At 45.2% G+C, this 13,381-nt stretch overlaps 2 protein-coding genes across 2 annotated transcripts in view; one reads left to right on the top strand and one right to left on the bottom strand.

The window, feature by feature from the left end:
• LOC132765774 (zinc finger protein 850-like) overlaps positions 1-13,381 on the top strand; it is a 1,095,673-nt gene that overhangs the window by 344,747 nt on the left and 737,545 nt on the right. The gene's annotated exons all lie outside the window — the stretch shown is intronic.
• Positions 2,638-13,381, bottom strand: part of LOC137094779 (zinc finger protein 208-like) — a 208,478-nt gene continuing 197,734 nt past the window's right edge. The window contains exons 9-13 of the mRNA XM_067465594.1: positions 9,929-10,382; positions 9,459-9,582; positions 8,388-8,458; positions 6,512-6,638; positions 2,638-4,403 (exon numbers count right to left, since the gene is read on the bottom strand). Of these exons, the coding sequence (XP_067321695.1) occupies positions 2,857-4,403; positions 6,512-6,638; positions 8,388-8,458; positions 9,459-9,582; positions 9,929-10,382 (2,323 nt within the window). The 3' untranslated portion in view covers positions 2,638-2,856. The remainder of the gene's footprint in view (positions 4,404-6,511; positions 6,639-8,387; positions 8,459-9,458; positions 9,583-9,928; positions 10,383-13,381) is intronic.

Genomic DNA, 13,381 nt, shown 5'->3' with positions numbered 1-13,381 from the left:
TAATCCTAACCCAAACCCTAAACCTTACCCTGAGCCTAAGCCTAACCCTTAATCCTAACCCTAATCCTATCCCTTAACCCTAACTCTTACCCTAACCCTTAACCCTAGTCCTGACCCTTACCCTGAGCCTAAACGTAACCCAAACCTTAAACCTTACCCTGAGCCTAACTCAAAAGTTAAACCTTACTCTCACCCTTAACCCTAACCCTTACCCTAAAGCTTACCCTACCCCTTAACCCTAGTCCTAACCCTTACCCTAAACCTAACCCAAATCCTAAACCTTACCCTGAGCCTAACCCTTAACCCTAATCCTAACCCAAACCCTTACCCTAACCCTTAACGCAAACCCTAAACCATACCCTAAACCCAACCCAAACCCTAAACCTTACCCTGAACCTTACCCTAAGCCTAACCCTTAACTCTAATCCTAACCCAAACCCTTACCCTAACCCTTAACGCAAACCCTAAACCCAACCCAAACCCTAAACCTTACCCTGACCCTTACCCTAAGCCTAACCTTTAACCCTAATCCTAACCCAAACCCTTACCCTAACCCTTAACGCAAACCCTAAACCATACCCTAAACCCAACCCAAACCCTAAACCTTACCCTAAGCCTAACCCTTAACCCTAATCGTAACCCTTACCCTAAGCCTAACCCTTAACCATAATCCTAACCTTTACCTTAACCCAAACCCTAAACTTTACCCTAACCCTTAATCCTAACCCAAACCCTAAACCTTACCCTAAGTCTAAGCCTAACCCCTAATCCAACTTAACCCTAAACCTTATCCTAACCCTCCCCTCCTTTCTACCCTTCCACCAAATGCAACTACGATGTATATTCCCACCCTCGGTGTGCCGCTCTCCCCTTACCATTATTCACAACCGCCATTGCAGAATGTGCATAAGGCTTGGAACTTCCGGACCCAGCTATCATATTATCACCCAATTCCTAAGAGATGGACATCCAGACATCTGTTTAAGTTTCCACCACAGTGAGCAGTGAGTTCCACTGCGGAACACAGGAGGCCAGCCTGTCAGGTGCAGCTCGGGAGTTCATGGTATCCATGACAAACTTGAGCCTTGTTGTTTGTTGTTTATTCATTCAGTCACTTCCGACTCTTTGTGACCTCCTGGACCAGCCCAGGCCAGAGCTTCCTGTCAGCCGTGTCCACCCCTAGCTCGTTCAGAGTTAAGCCAGACACGTCAAGGATGCCATCCATCCATCTTGCCCTTGGTTGGTCCCTCTTTTTCCTTCCATTTTCCCTAGCATCATTGTCTTCTCTAAGCTTTCCTGTCTTCTCATGATGTGGCCAAAGTACTTCAGCTTTGCCTCTAATCTCCTTCCCTCCAATGAGCAGTCGGGCTTTATTTCCTGAAGTATGGACTGGATGGATCTTCTCGCGGTCCAAGACACTCTCTGGATTGTCCTCCAACGCCACAATTCAAAAGCATCTCTCTTCCTTCGCTCAGCCTTCCTTATGGTCCAGCTCTCACATCCATAGCTGACTACGGGAAATACCATTGCTTTAACTATGCAGGTCTTTGTTGCTAGTGCCATAGATGCAGGCGAAACATCAGGAGAAAATGCCTCTAGAACATGGCCATATAGCCTGGAAAAACCTAAAACAACCTAGTAATAATTTATTTATAATAGTAATAATTTATTTATAACTTTTCCTCTCACTTTGAAGGAAAGAAAGGAAAGGGAGGGAAAGGGGGAAAAGGAAATAAAGAAGGTTTAAAAGGGTGGAATGGGCTTGGAGAGAATGGTGCAGAACCTGTGGGTTCTATGACGAGGCAGCGGGTGGAGGCCTCACCAGCAGCAGTAAGTGTGCAAATGTAATGCACACCCCAATTCTGGCACAGTCATTTAAACAAAAAAGTTGCACCTTAGATTTGCGTAAATACAATAGTCTCTTTACTGGTAATTAGAATTTCTCAAGGAACCAGAAGGGCAAGTTGGGGAGCTTGTATTTTTATACGAATGCTGTTGTTACTTTTACTCTACAAACTTATTCCCTTAATATATAAGATCCGGGGACTTAAATTTGCAAAACAGACAAAATTCTCACAGTCTATAACAATGATATATAACATTGTTAATTCTAAAATGGAGCCCCCAGTGGCGCAGTGGGTTAAACCCCTGTGCCGGCAGGACTGAAGACTGACAGGTCGCAGGTTCAAATCCGGGGAGAGGCGGATGAGCTCCCTCTATCAGCTCCAGCTCCTCATGCGGGGACATGAGAGATGCCTCCCACAAGGATGATAAAAACATCAAATCATCCAGGCATCCCCTGGGCAATGTCCTTGCAGACGGCTACTTCTCTCACACCAGAAGCGACTTGCTCCTGACATGACAAAAAAAATCTAAAATAACAAAAAAGATTGTGTTTTCTTTTAAATTTAATGTGTATCAAAAGAATGTGTGCCAGGAGCAAGGAAACAGCCAATAAATTCTAGCAGATATACAATTTGTACGTCAAAGGAAACAATAGCACAAGCATCTGTTTCTTTGTTTTGGCCTCAACAGAAGCACTATGTTTAATTCCAGCTGAAAAACAACATTCGTAAACTGGAAATTTGCAACCAAGGTAGTAAAGGAACTGGAAACTGAGCAAAGAGGAGCAAGTGATGGAATTACATATAGTTTATTTTTTAAAATAAGTGACATGACACTCATATTTAACCCTCTGGAGGATTGTCACAGAGAGCTTGATTTCTGCTGCTCCAAAGTACAGGAACTCCCAGCTTAGGGATACAAACTACAACAAATGGGACTCTAGCAAACCTTAAGCATAACTTCTCAAATGGTCCTGTTTGAAACCAGATGTTTATATGCAATGGCTGTTTTTTAGCCTGTGTGTGTTCTCTGGTGCTTGTTAAGCGATGAAGTCTGAGTAAAACATTTTCCACATTCATCGCATTTGTATGGTTTCTCTCCAGTGTGAAGTCTTTTGTGCCTCGCCAAGCATGAACTGTCAGCAAAACATTTGCCACACTCCTGGCATTGGAATGGTTTTTCTCCTGTGTGGAGCCTTCTGTGGCTCACCAATTGTGAACTGTAAGAAAAGCATTTCTCACACTCCTGGCACTGGTATGGCTTCTCTCCTGTGTGGAGTCTTTTGTGCCTCGCCAAGGTTGAACTGTCAGCAAAACACTTCCCACACTCCTGGCATTGGTATGGTTTTTCTCCTGTGTGGAGTCTTTTGTGGCTCACCAGTTGTGAACTGCAAGCAAAACATTTCCCACACTCCTGGCATTGGTATGGCTTCTCTCCTGTGTGAAGTCTTTTGTGCCTCACCAAGGCTGAAATGTGAGCAAAGCATTTCCCACACTCTTGGCATTGGTATGGTTTCTCTCCTGTGTGGAGTCTTTTGTGACTCACTAAGTGTGAACTGTAAGCAAAACATTTCCCACACTCCTGGCATTGGTACGGCCTTCCTCCTGTGTGGAGTCTTTTGTGCCACACCAACTGTGAAGTGTACGCAAAACATTTCTCACACTCCTGGCATTGATATGGCTTCTCTCCTGTGTGAAGCCTTTTGTGGCTCACCAATTGTGAACTGCAAGCAAAACATTTTCCACACTCCTGGCACTGGTATGGTTTCTCCCCTGTGTGAAGCCTTCTGTGCCTCACCAAGGCTGAACTGTCAGCAAAACATTTCCCACACTCCTGGCATTGATATGGCTTCTCTCCTGTGTGGAGTCTTTTGTGACTCACCAAGTGTGAACTGTAAGCAAAACATTTCCCACACTCCTGGCATTGGTATGGCTTTTCTCCTGTGTGGAGTCTTTTGTGGCACACCAAGGCTGAACTAGAAGCAAAATATTTCCCACACTCCTGGCATTGGTATGGCTTCTCTCCTGTGTGAACTCTTTTGTGGCTCACCAAGTGTGAACGGGAAGCAAAACATTTCCCACACTCCTGGCATTGGTATGGCTTCCCTTCTGTGTGGGATTTCCAGTGGTCTATATGGTGTGTATTCTGAGTAAAATATTTCCCACACTCCTGGAATCTGTATGGTTCCTGTCCTGTGTGAAATCTCTCAGGTGTCACCAAGTGTGAACTCTGAATAAAAGATTTCTCACACTCCTGGCTTATGAAATCCCCAGTTCTTTCAAAGATTTCTTCTTGGCTCAGATGTGGCCATTTGTAATAAGTGTCACATTCTGCTGATACTTTCCATTTAAGATGGCTTTTCCCAGCATGGTGTGTCTTGTGAAGCAGAAGTGCCATATTTGGGGTAAAACACTGCCCACATACACTGCATTTGTAGGGGCTTTCTCTAGCAGAATCTCCATCTTCTCTGTGGGTTTCCTGGTGTCTAGGAAAGGCCCCATTATGTCCAAAATGCTTCCTATGTTTCGTGCACACATTGCTCTTCTTCCAGTTATCCGCTGTGAAGAAGAAGGGCAGAAACAATCATTTATCAGCATGAGTGAGTGATAAGGAGTCTAAGATATAAACACTGCCCTCTCCCACTCCCTTTTTCAGTAAGGATTGACACTGTTTGACTGCCTGGAGCGTCTAAGAGAGAGATGAGTAACATATGCTCCAGAAGATACCTGTTGCTCAGCTCTGCCCATTTTTTATTCTGTCTCCATCCCTCTGGGGGAATGGATTCCTTTTCCCTTCACATTCAAATGTTTGCCTTTTTCTCTAGCTTAAGACTTTACAACTGTTCCCTCCTTTTTATTTCCCTCCCCAACCTCCAGTTCTTTCTCCCCATGTTCAGTTATGTTGGATTTTTCTGCTCCAACATAGAAGGTCCCATATCTTCAACTAGTCACTTGCTCACTGGAGTGGGGTATAGGGAGCATACAACTCTCTTGATATGTCAGCTCTACTGGTTGCCAGTCTGCTACCGAACACAAATTGTAATTTATTTATTTGCAATATTTGTATACCGCCCTTCTCAACCCCAAAGGGGACTCGGGGCAGTTCACAGGCAGTCAAACAGTGTCCTATAAAGCCCTGAACGGCTTCATCCCAGCTTATCTGTCCAAATGTATCTCCCTTTATGAACCATCGCAAAGGTGAGAGGAGGCCCTGCTCTCAGTCCCACCATACTTCTCAGGGGAGGCCCTGCTCTCAGTCCCACCATACTTGCAAGTGTGATTGGTGGGGACGAGAGACAGGGCCTTTTCAGTAGTGGCCCTTCATCTGTGGAACTCCCTCTCTAATGACAGCAGGTCAGCCCCTTCCCTCCTGTCCTTTAAGAAAAAACTCAAAACATGGTTGTGAGACCAAGCGTTAGAATGGTAGATGCAGCAAGAAGAATTAGAGTGATTTTATGTGACCGAGAATGGATTGACGTGGATTATCATTCCAAACTTGAAGTAATTTTAAATGGCTGTTTTAATATTTGATGTTTTAAGCACTTGCTTTATCTGTAATTGTTTATTTATAATTTATATGATGGCATCTAATGGTTGCCTGTTGTGAAGCCGCCCTGAGTAAGAAAGACAGGGTACAAATATGCAAAATAAATACAGAAATAAAATATCTAATTCCAGAATGCTGCAGAGATGATTACCATTTTACCATCAACTACCAAATTGGACTCTTACAGTTTGCTGAAAATGGAAGTTCCCAAGGCACAGACTACTGAATGGGACTCTTGTGGTTTTTTGAAATATTATTTCCAAAGGAATTGGTTTGCCAGACAAAGCTGGGAATAAACAAGGTAGTGACTGTAAAGAGAAAGAGGAGAACAATGAAGCCAAGAAGGGAAGAAAAAAAAAGGATGGTCTGCAGGACTCAGCCAGATATAGTGGCAAACTACCATGAATTAAACTCTTACCATTTGAAAGAAAGGGGCATAGAGTTTGATTACTGCTATATGCCTCTTGCAGTGCACAAAAGCCCCCAAGTCCCCATCATTCACAAGCATAGAACATAGAACGCATTATATTACAAGTCACCATCTTGTGAATGACTGAGACTTGGGGCTGTTTGTGTGCTGGGAGAGGCAGCGTAGAAAGAGAGTTTAGCCGTCAGATATGCAAAGGCTAGCCTGCCTGGTTGGGAGAAAAAACTAAGCTGAATACCACACTGATAATAAGATGTATAGTTGCGTCTGCATATCTGAAGCCAGGGGAAGTTTCTTCTTTTAGATGATCCATTCTCTGACCCTCTCCAGCCTGCTTCCTCTGCTTCCTTCCTCTCCCTGCCTCTCTCTCACCTCAAGATGAAAGAGAGTAGTGTGACTGATGTGAGGTGATTACTCTTGATGGGTTTTCTATGGAGCGGGTTGCTGCGAGGGAGTGTGGTACGCTTGGACTTGACTATGGAAGTCTTCTCACTGGAGTCCAAATTGGTGCCAACACCACTGTTACTCGGGCAACAAGTCAATGTTACACTAATGTCATATATTTCTAACATAAGCCCTGTCTTGAGAACTCTCAAGAGATTGTGATAAGTTAGGATCCTGCTCCCACCAGAGAGCTGCTGACTGGGATGCTGCATTTTGAAATAGAAATCCCCAGGAATGAGGGGGCCTTACCAAGAGAGTTCACCATCCCATGAATCTCTTCCATGATCTGCACGTGCAAGATTTTCTGATCAGGATTCAGGAGAACCCACTCCTCCAAAGAGAAATGGACAGCCACGTCCTCAAAGGTGATTGGGCCCTGGTGGAAAAATAACACATTCCCATCTCAAGTAAAAGCATAAAAATAGTTTTAAAAAATCCTTAAGGTAGTTTTACATTCCTGTTGGCTGTTTGAAAGGTAAATGACTAAGGCCTCCATGCCACAGTTGTAAGCTTTGTAGAGATGTCCAGTCAGTCAGTCAGTCACAACCATTTCCTAATTGATCAGAAATGGAATCTAGACATGTTCCAGCTTTCATTGTGGTGCCCTAAACTGGACACAGTGTTATTTCAAGTAAGTTCTCACCAAAGCTGAAAGAAGGTCACCATGACTTCCCTTAATCTAGACACTATATTCCTTTGGATGCAGCCCAAATCCCATAGGCATTTAAGCTGCTGCATCACATGTCCAACTTGTTTTCTACCAACACTCCAAGACGCCTTTCACGTGAACTGTTGTTGAGCCAGGTGTAGCCCATCCTTTATCTGTGTGTTGCGTATTTCCTGCCTTTGTGTGCTATCTTACATTTCTTCTCCTTGAAATAAATATTGTTAGTTCTCACCCAGCTCTCTAACATGTTAAGGTCAATTTGAATTCTGATCCTTTATTCTGAAGTATTATATATCCCTCCTAATTTGGTGTCATCTGCAAACTTGATAAGCATGCCCTCTAAACCTTCATCCAAGTCAATAAGAAAGATGAGGAACAGCACTGGGACCAGGACAGAACCCTGTGGCACCCCACTAGTCACTTCTTTCCAGGATGAAGACGAACCACTGGTGAGCACCCTCTGTCCATTCTTTAAGATAGTGACAACCTTTGCCCATCCAGTCTGCTTGGACCTCCCATTCTCCAGGAGTTCTTCAATATTCCTGCAATATTCCTGCAATATTCCTGCTTCTTGGCAGGGGGTTGGACTGGATGGCCCGTGAGGACTCTTCCAACTCTTTGATTCTATGATTCTATTGCCAGTGGCTCTGAAATTTCTTCTGCTAGTTTCTTCAGTGCTCTTGGATGTGTTGTCGAAGGCTTTCATGGCCGGAATCACTGGGTTGTTGTAGGTTTTATGGTCATGTTCTAGAGGCTATATGGCTATATGGTCATGTTCTAGAGCAGTGCTTCTCAACCTGGGGTCCCCAGATGTTTTTGGCCTACAACTCCCAGAAATCCCAGCCAGTTTACCAGCTGTTAGGATCTCTGGGAGTTGAAGGCCAAAAACATCTGGGGACCCACAGGTTGAGAACCACTGTTCTAGAGGCATTGTCTCCTGATGTTTCACCTGCATCTATGGCAAGCATCCTCAGAGGTAGTGAGACCTCACTACCTCTGAGGATGCTTGCCATAGATGCAGGCGAAACGTCAGGAGAGAATGCCTCTAGAACATGGCCATATAGCCTGAAAAAACCTACAACAACTCTCTTGGATGTAGTTCATGTGGCCCTGGACAACTTCTTTACCTATTTTGGGTCGCATTTCCCCTATTTCTTCATCTGCTCCATCTCGTTCAAGTAGAATACCGATTCCCTTTTGGAAGAAGCAACATTCTACCTTTTCCCTAGCATTCCAATCTTAGCTCAGTTGAACATTCTTTAGTCATTCTGGTTTCTTTAGACTTCTCTTAATTTCCCTGCTCCTTGTTGGCACTGCTTGCAATATTGCCTTCTGTATCTCACTTCTAAGAAAATGCATTCAGTCTTTTCTGTTTCAAGAGATGTTTGATGATGAAGACTTGAAGAAATGACCCCCAGGCATCTCCCTTCCTCCTCTCCCAGGAATCCTTCTGCTTACCTGATTCAGTTCCACTCCATCACAAAGGGGAAGAAACGACTGAGGATTCAGCAACAACATCATTCCAGCCTCTAGGAAAGAGAGAGCAAGGGGTGGAAAGCTGAACACATAAACATTTCTCAGAGTTGACAGTCGCTGTCCTGAAAAGAAACCTATGAGGAAATTACCCTAAAAACACAGGAGCATTCTCTAGCCGAGGAATATGTAACATTTTGGAGTTTAGGACTTTTTATCTCAGTGCTGTCAGCTGGCTGAATTGAAACGAATACTGGGCTTGGTACTGCAATTGACTAAAGTTATTTTTTGTTGTCTGTTTGTCTTCCAACTCAGTTTCAGGGCTCATCTTAGATTCAGGTTTCACCTGGGAACATACCGTATGACTGATATCTCAGTCGCACCCTACAGTATGCAAATGTAAAATATAATAATAATAATAATAATAATAATAATAATAATAATAATAATTTATTTATATTCCGCCCTTCTCACCCCAAAGGGGACTCGGCAGATCACACATACACGGCAAACATTCAATGCTGCTTTGTATAGACAATACACAGACAGAGCAGAAGGAGGTGGTTTGTTTCGACTCAGTGTCCAGCTATTTTTGGTGCCATGGAAGGATGCTCTCGAGTCCAGGGGGTGCTGTTGCTCCATCCTCTAGGACGAAGAGCCATCAGGACTTCCTCCTTCCTTTTGTTCGCCCAGCATTTTATGATCTTTTTTCTTAAATTCTCCCCCGCTTTTCTCTAATCACAGCTAAAGCTGTTTTCAAATTGCTTAGGTAAACAATGAGCAGGCTGACAGTTGGCAGCTCACGACAACCCGAGGCTTCGAACTTGCAACCTTTTGGTTGATAGATCTTATAATTGCTGATGATTTACCAGGTGTGCTAAACCTCCGGCCCAACTCCAAATCACACTGGAATTACACGTTTTGCAACCAAATGCCTACTTATATACTTACCTTAAGGCCAAATGATTCTCTAGCAACTGATTGCGGATGTGCTACAATTCCCCTAGAGGAGAATTTACATAAAACACCAATACTCTCAGAGGGGTTCCTTCCTACCCTCTAAGGCTGCAGCCCCATCTTCCTGTTTGAACTCCTTCTGCGGGAGACTCTGGGTGATGTCTGGTGGAGATTTCTCTGATGCAGCGACAGCAGGGTGGGCTTCAATGCAGTTATTTTGGGCCTGAAAGAGCACAAAGTATTCAAGAAGTAGCATGGAGAGAATTTAGAAAATGAGTTACCCTGCTCCCTCCAATTGTGCAGAAACTGCATTCTGAGATTGGCCATATTTTCACTCCCATCACATTCAATGTAATATCTGGGGTCAATATATTTGAGTAGAGGAGTAACTGAGTTTACAGTGGATACGGAGGTGAGAGCAGGAGGGGCAGAGCAGGTGGGAAAAGAGGCCGAGGGAGCAGAGTCTGGCTTCTCCCTCACATTGGTCCCATCTTGGAAGGAAGGAAGGATGTACCTTTAAGCTATCCATCAGTCCCAATGTGAGGGAACCCAAAAGGCAAGGCTCTCACCTGTCCTTCCTGCTTCTCGTCCTCTGCCCGACTCAGGAGGAAGCCTTCCGCCAGGGCCACCGCCTGGGAAGAGGTCTCTGCCCCACACTCTCGGACCCAGCTCCCCATCTCTGGGGGCAGGATGCTCAGGAACTGATCCAGGATCACCAGGTCCAGCATCTCCGCCTTGGTGTGTTGCTCTGGCTTCAGCCACTGGCGGCAGAGAGAGTGGAGGCGGCTGCAAACCTCTCTGGGTCCCTCGCCCTCTCGGAAGGAGGAGTGCCTGAAGCGCTGGCGCTGTGGGTGCGCATTCAGGGACGTCTGCGTAGTTCTTTCCCAGAATGCTCCACTGCTCCCAAGTCCTGCTTCAAATCCAGGTGAGTTGGGTCTCTCCATGTTGGAACCACCGTTAGATGAGGAAGCAAATTGGATCCGAGATGCTCTTGCAGAGGAGGTATATGCACATGCGTCTGCTCTGCAAGAGGAGAGAGGAAGAGCAAGAGGGGTAGACAAGAATCGGGGAATCAATGGAATCAAATACTAAAGACGAGAATGCATTCTTTCCTGTTGTAGAGGACATTTGGAACTTCCAAAACTTTAGACGATGTGTATCATCATAGTGCTTGGATATAGATGTAATAACTGTAACAAATCTAAATATATAGATGTGATAACTGTAACAAATCTAAAGATATAGCTGTAATAACTGTAACAAATCTAAAGATAGCGATGTAGTAACTGTAACAAATCTAAGGATTCTCTTCCCCGCTCCGTCCCCTTCCTCTTCCTCAGGGACACAGTAGACATTTATACAATCCTAATCTACTAATCAGAGCCCCTGGTGGCACAGTGGGTTAAAGCACTGAGCTGCTGAGCTTGTTGATCGAAAGGTCGCAGGTTTGATCCCGGGGAGCGGCGTGAGCTTCCGCTGTCAGCCCTAGCTTCTGCCAACCTAGCAGTTTGAAAACATGCAAATGTGAGTAGATCAATAGGTACCGCTCCGGTGGGAAGGTAACTGCGCTCCATGCAGTCATGCCAGCCATATGACCTTGGAGGTGTCTACGGACAACGCTGGCTCTTCGGCTTAGAAATTGAGATGAGCACCACACCCCAGAGTCAGACATGACTGGACTTAATGTCAGGGGACTACCTTTACCTAATCTACTAATCAGGGCTCTGCAACCCTCTCCCCTTCTTTGTCCTCCTTTTTTATTTTGTGTGGAAAACATATTTTCCTTTGAAATGCGTAATACAAACTCAAATGGGGAAAAAGAGGGACCAGGCAGGTGGGTGGGTTGGCAGGGGAAAGCCCTTGGCCTCCCTCTGCCTGCTTCTCTCTCCTCCCAAGGATCCCCCAGTTGGAGAATCTGATGGCCCCCAATCCCATGTTAGTCCAGACCTGGGCCCACACCAGCCCTCCCTCCAGGTGTTTTGGGCTTCAGCCCCTCTTCGACCCTTTGGAGAAGGTCTGGGAAGAAGACTCACCAGAAGGAGAAGGAGGAGTAGAAGGATAAGGATGGAAGAGATGAAAGAGATAGGCTAAGAGGAGGAGGAGGTGAAAGGAGAGGCAGAGAGGGCAAATTCCCCTCTCCCAGCTGGGCAAGGAAGGGTTAAGAGGAGGGAATTTGGTTCCTAGAAGAGCAGGAAAGTCAGTATAAGGAGGCCCACTTCCTTCCTGCCTCTCTAGGAACCACCCTCCCTCCCCTTAACCCTTCCTTGCCCAGCATTACACTGCAAGGAGGCAAAAAGAGCATCTCTCCAAAGCCCTGGAACCAAAGGACTGAAGACGATGGCACAGTCATGGAAGAAAAATTCTGTAACCAATTTGAACAAATAATACAGAAGGGAAGGGCTGTAGAAGAACATGAAAACTTGAGAGGTATAGGTTCTTGTGGGTTTTTTCGGGGTGTAGGGCCATGTTCTAGAGGCATTTCTCCTGACGTTTCGCCTGCATCTCTGGCAAGCATCCTAAGAGGTAGTGAGGTCTGTTGGAAATAGGACAATGGGTTTATATATCTGTGGAATGGCCAGGGTGGGGCAAGGAGCTCTTCCCTGCTGCAGTTAGGTGTGAATGTTTCAGCTGATCACCTTCATTAGCATTTGAAGGCCTGCCTGAGCCTGGGAAAATCTCTTGCTGGGAGGTGTTAATCTGTGCCTGGTTGTTTCCTCTCTGTTGCATATAATGGCCTGACAGTGCCTAGAGCAATCTTTTGTTGAGAGGTGATTAGATGTCTTTGTTTGTTTCCTCTCTGTTGTTGTGCTGTTCTAATTTTAGAGTTTTTTAAATACTGGTAGACAGATTTTGTTCATTTTCATGGTTTCCTCCTCTCTGTTGAAATTGTCCACATGCTTGTGTATTTCAGTGGCTTCTCTGTGTAGTCTGACATGGTGGTTGTTGGAGTGGTCCAGCATTTCTGTGTTCTCAAATAATATGCTGTGTCCAGGCTGCTTCATCAGGTGCTCTGCTATGGCTGACTTCTCTGGTTGAAGTAGTCTGCAGTGCCTTTCGTGTTCCTTGATTCGTGTCTGGACAATGCTGCTGCGTTTGGTGGTCCCTATGTAGACTTGTCCACAGCTGCATGGTATACGGTAGACTCCTGCAGAGGTGAGAGGATCCCTCTTGTCCTTTGCTGAACGAAGCATTGGTTGGATTTTCTTGGTGGTTTTGTAGATTGTTTGTATGTTGTGTTTCCTCATCTGCTTCCCTATGCGGTCAGTGGTTCCCTTGATGTATGGCAGGAACACTTTTCCTCCGGGTGGATCTTCATCTTGACTCTCATGCTTGTTCTCGGTGGTCTTGCAGCTCTTCTGATGTCTGAGGTGGAGTCTCCATTGGCCTGTAGAGCCCAGTTGAGGTGGTTCAGTTCATCTTGGAGGAGGTGGGCTTCGCAGATTCTTTTTGCACGGTCTGCCAAGGCTTTAATGGTGCTTCCTTTTTGACTTGGGTGATGGTTGGAGTTTTTATGTAGATATCTATCTGTGTGTGTGGGTTTTCTGTAGACAGTGTGACCCAATTGTTTATCTGGTTTGCGGATGACTAGGACATCTAGAAAAGGCAGTGTTCCTTCATTTTCTTTTTCCATGGTGAACAGAAAGGAAGAGACCATGAAAATGAACAAAATCTGGTTACCAGTATTAAAAAATTCTAAAATTACAACAGCAAAACAACAGAGAGGAAACAACCAGGCACAGATTAACACCTCCCAGCAAGAGATTTTCCCAGGCTTAGGCAGACCTTCAAATGCTAATGAAGGTGATCAGTTGAAACATTCACACCTAGCTCCAGCAGAGAACAGCTCTTTGCCCCACCCCAGCCATTCCACAGATATATAAACCCATTGTCCTAATTCCAACAGACCTCACTACCTCTGAGGATGCTTGCCATAGATGCAGGCAAAACGTCAGGAGAAATGCTTCTAGAACATGGCTCTATAGCCCGAAAAAACCCACAAGAACCTAGTGATTCCAGCCATG

The sequence above is a fragment of the Anolis sagrei genome, chromosome 2, assembly GCF_037176765.1.
Source record: "Anolis sagrei isolate rAnoSag1 chromosome 2, rAnoSag1.mat, whole genome shotgun sequence".
Classification (NCBI taxonomy): domain Eukaryota; kingdom Metazoa; phylum Chordata; class Lepidosauria; order Squamata; family Dactyloidae; genus Anolis; species Anolis sagrei.
Note: the sequence above shows the minus strand (reverse complement) of the source record. Positions and strands in the feature narration are given on the sequence as shown.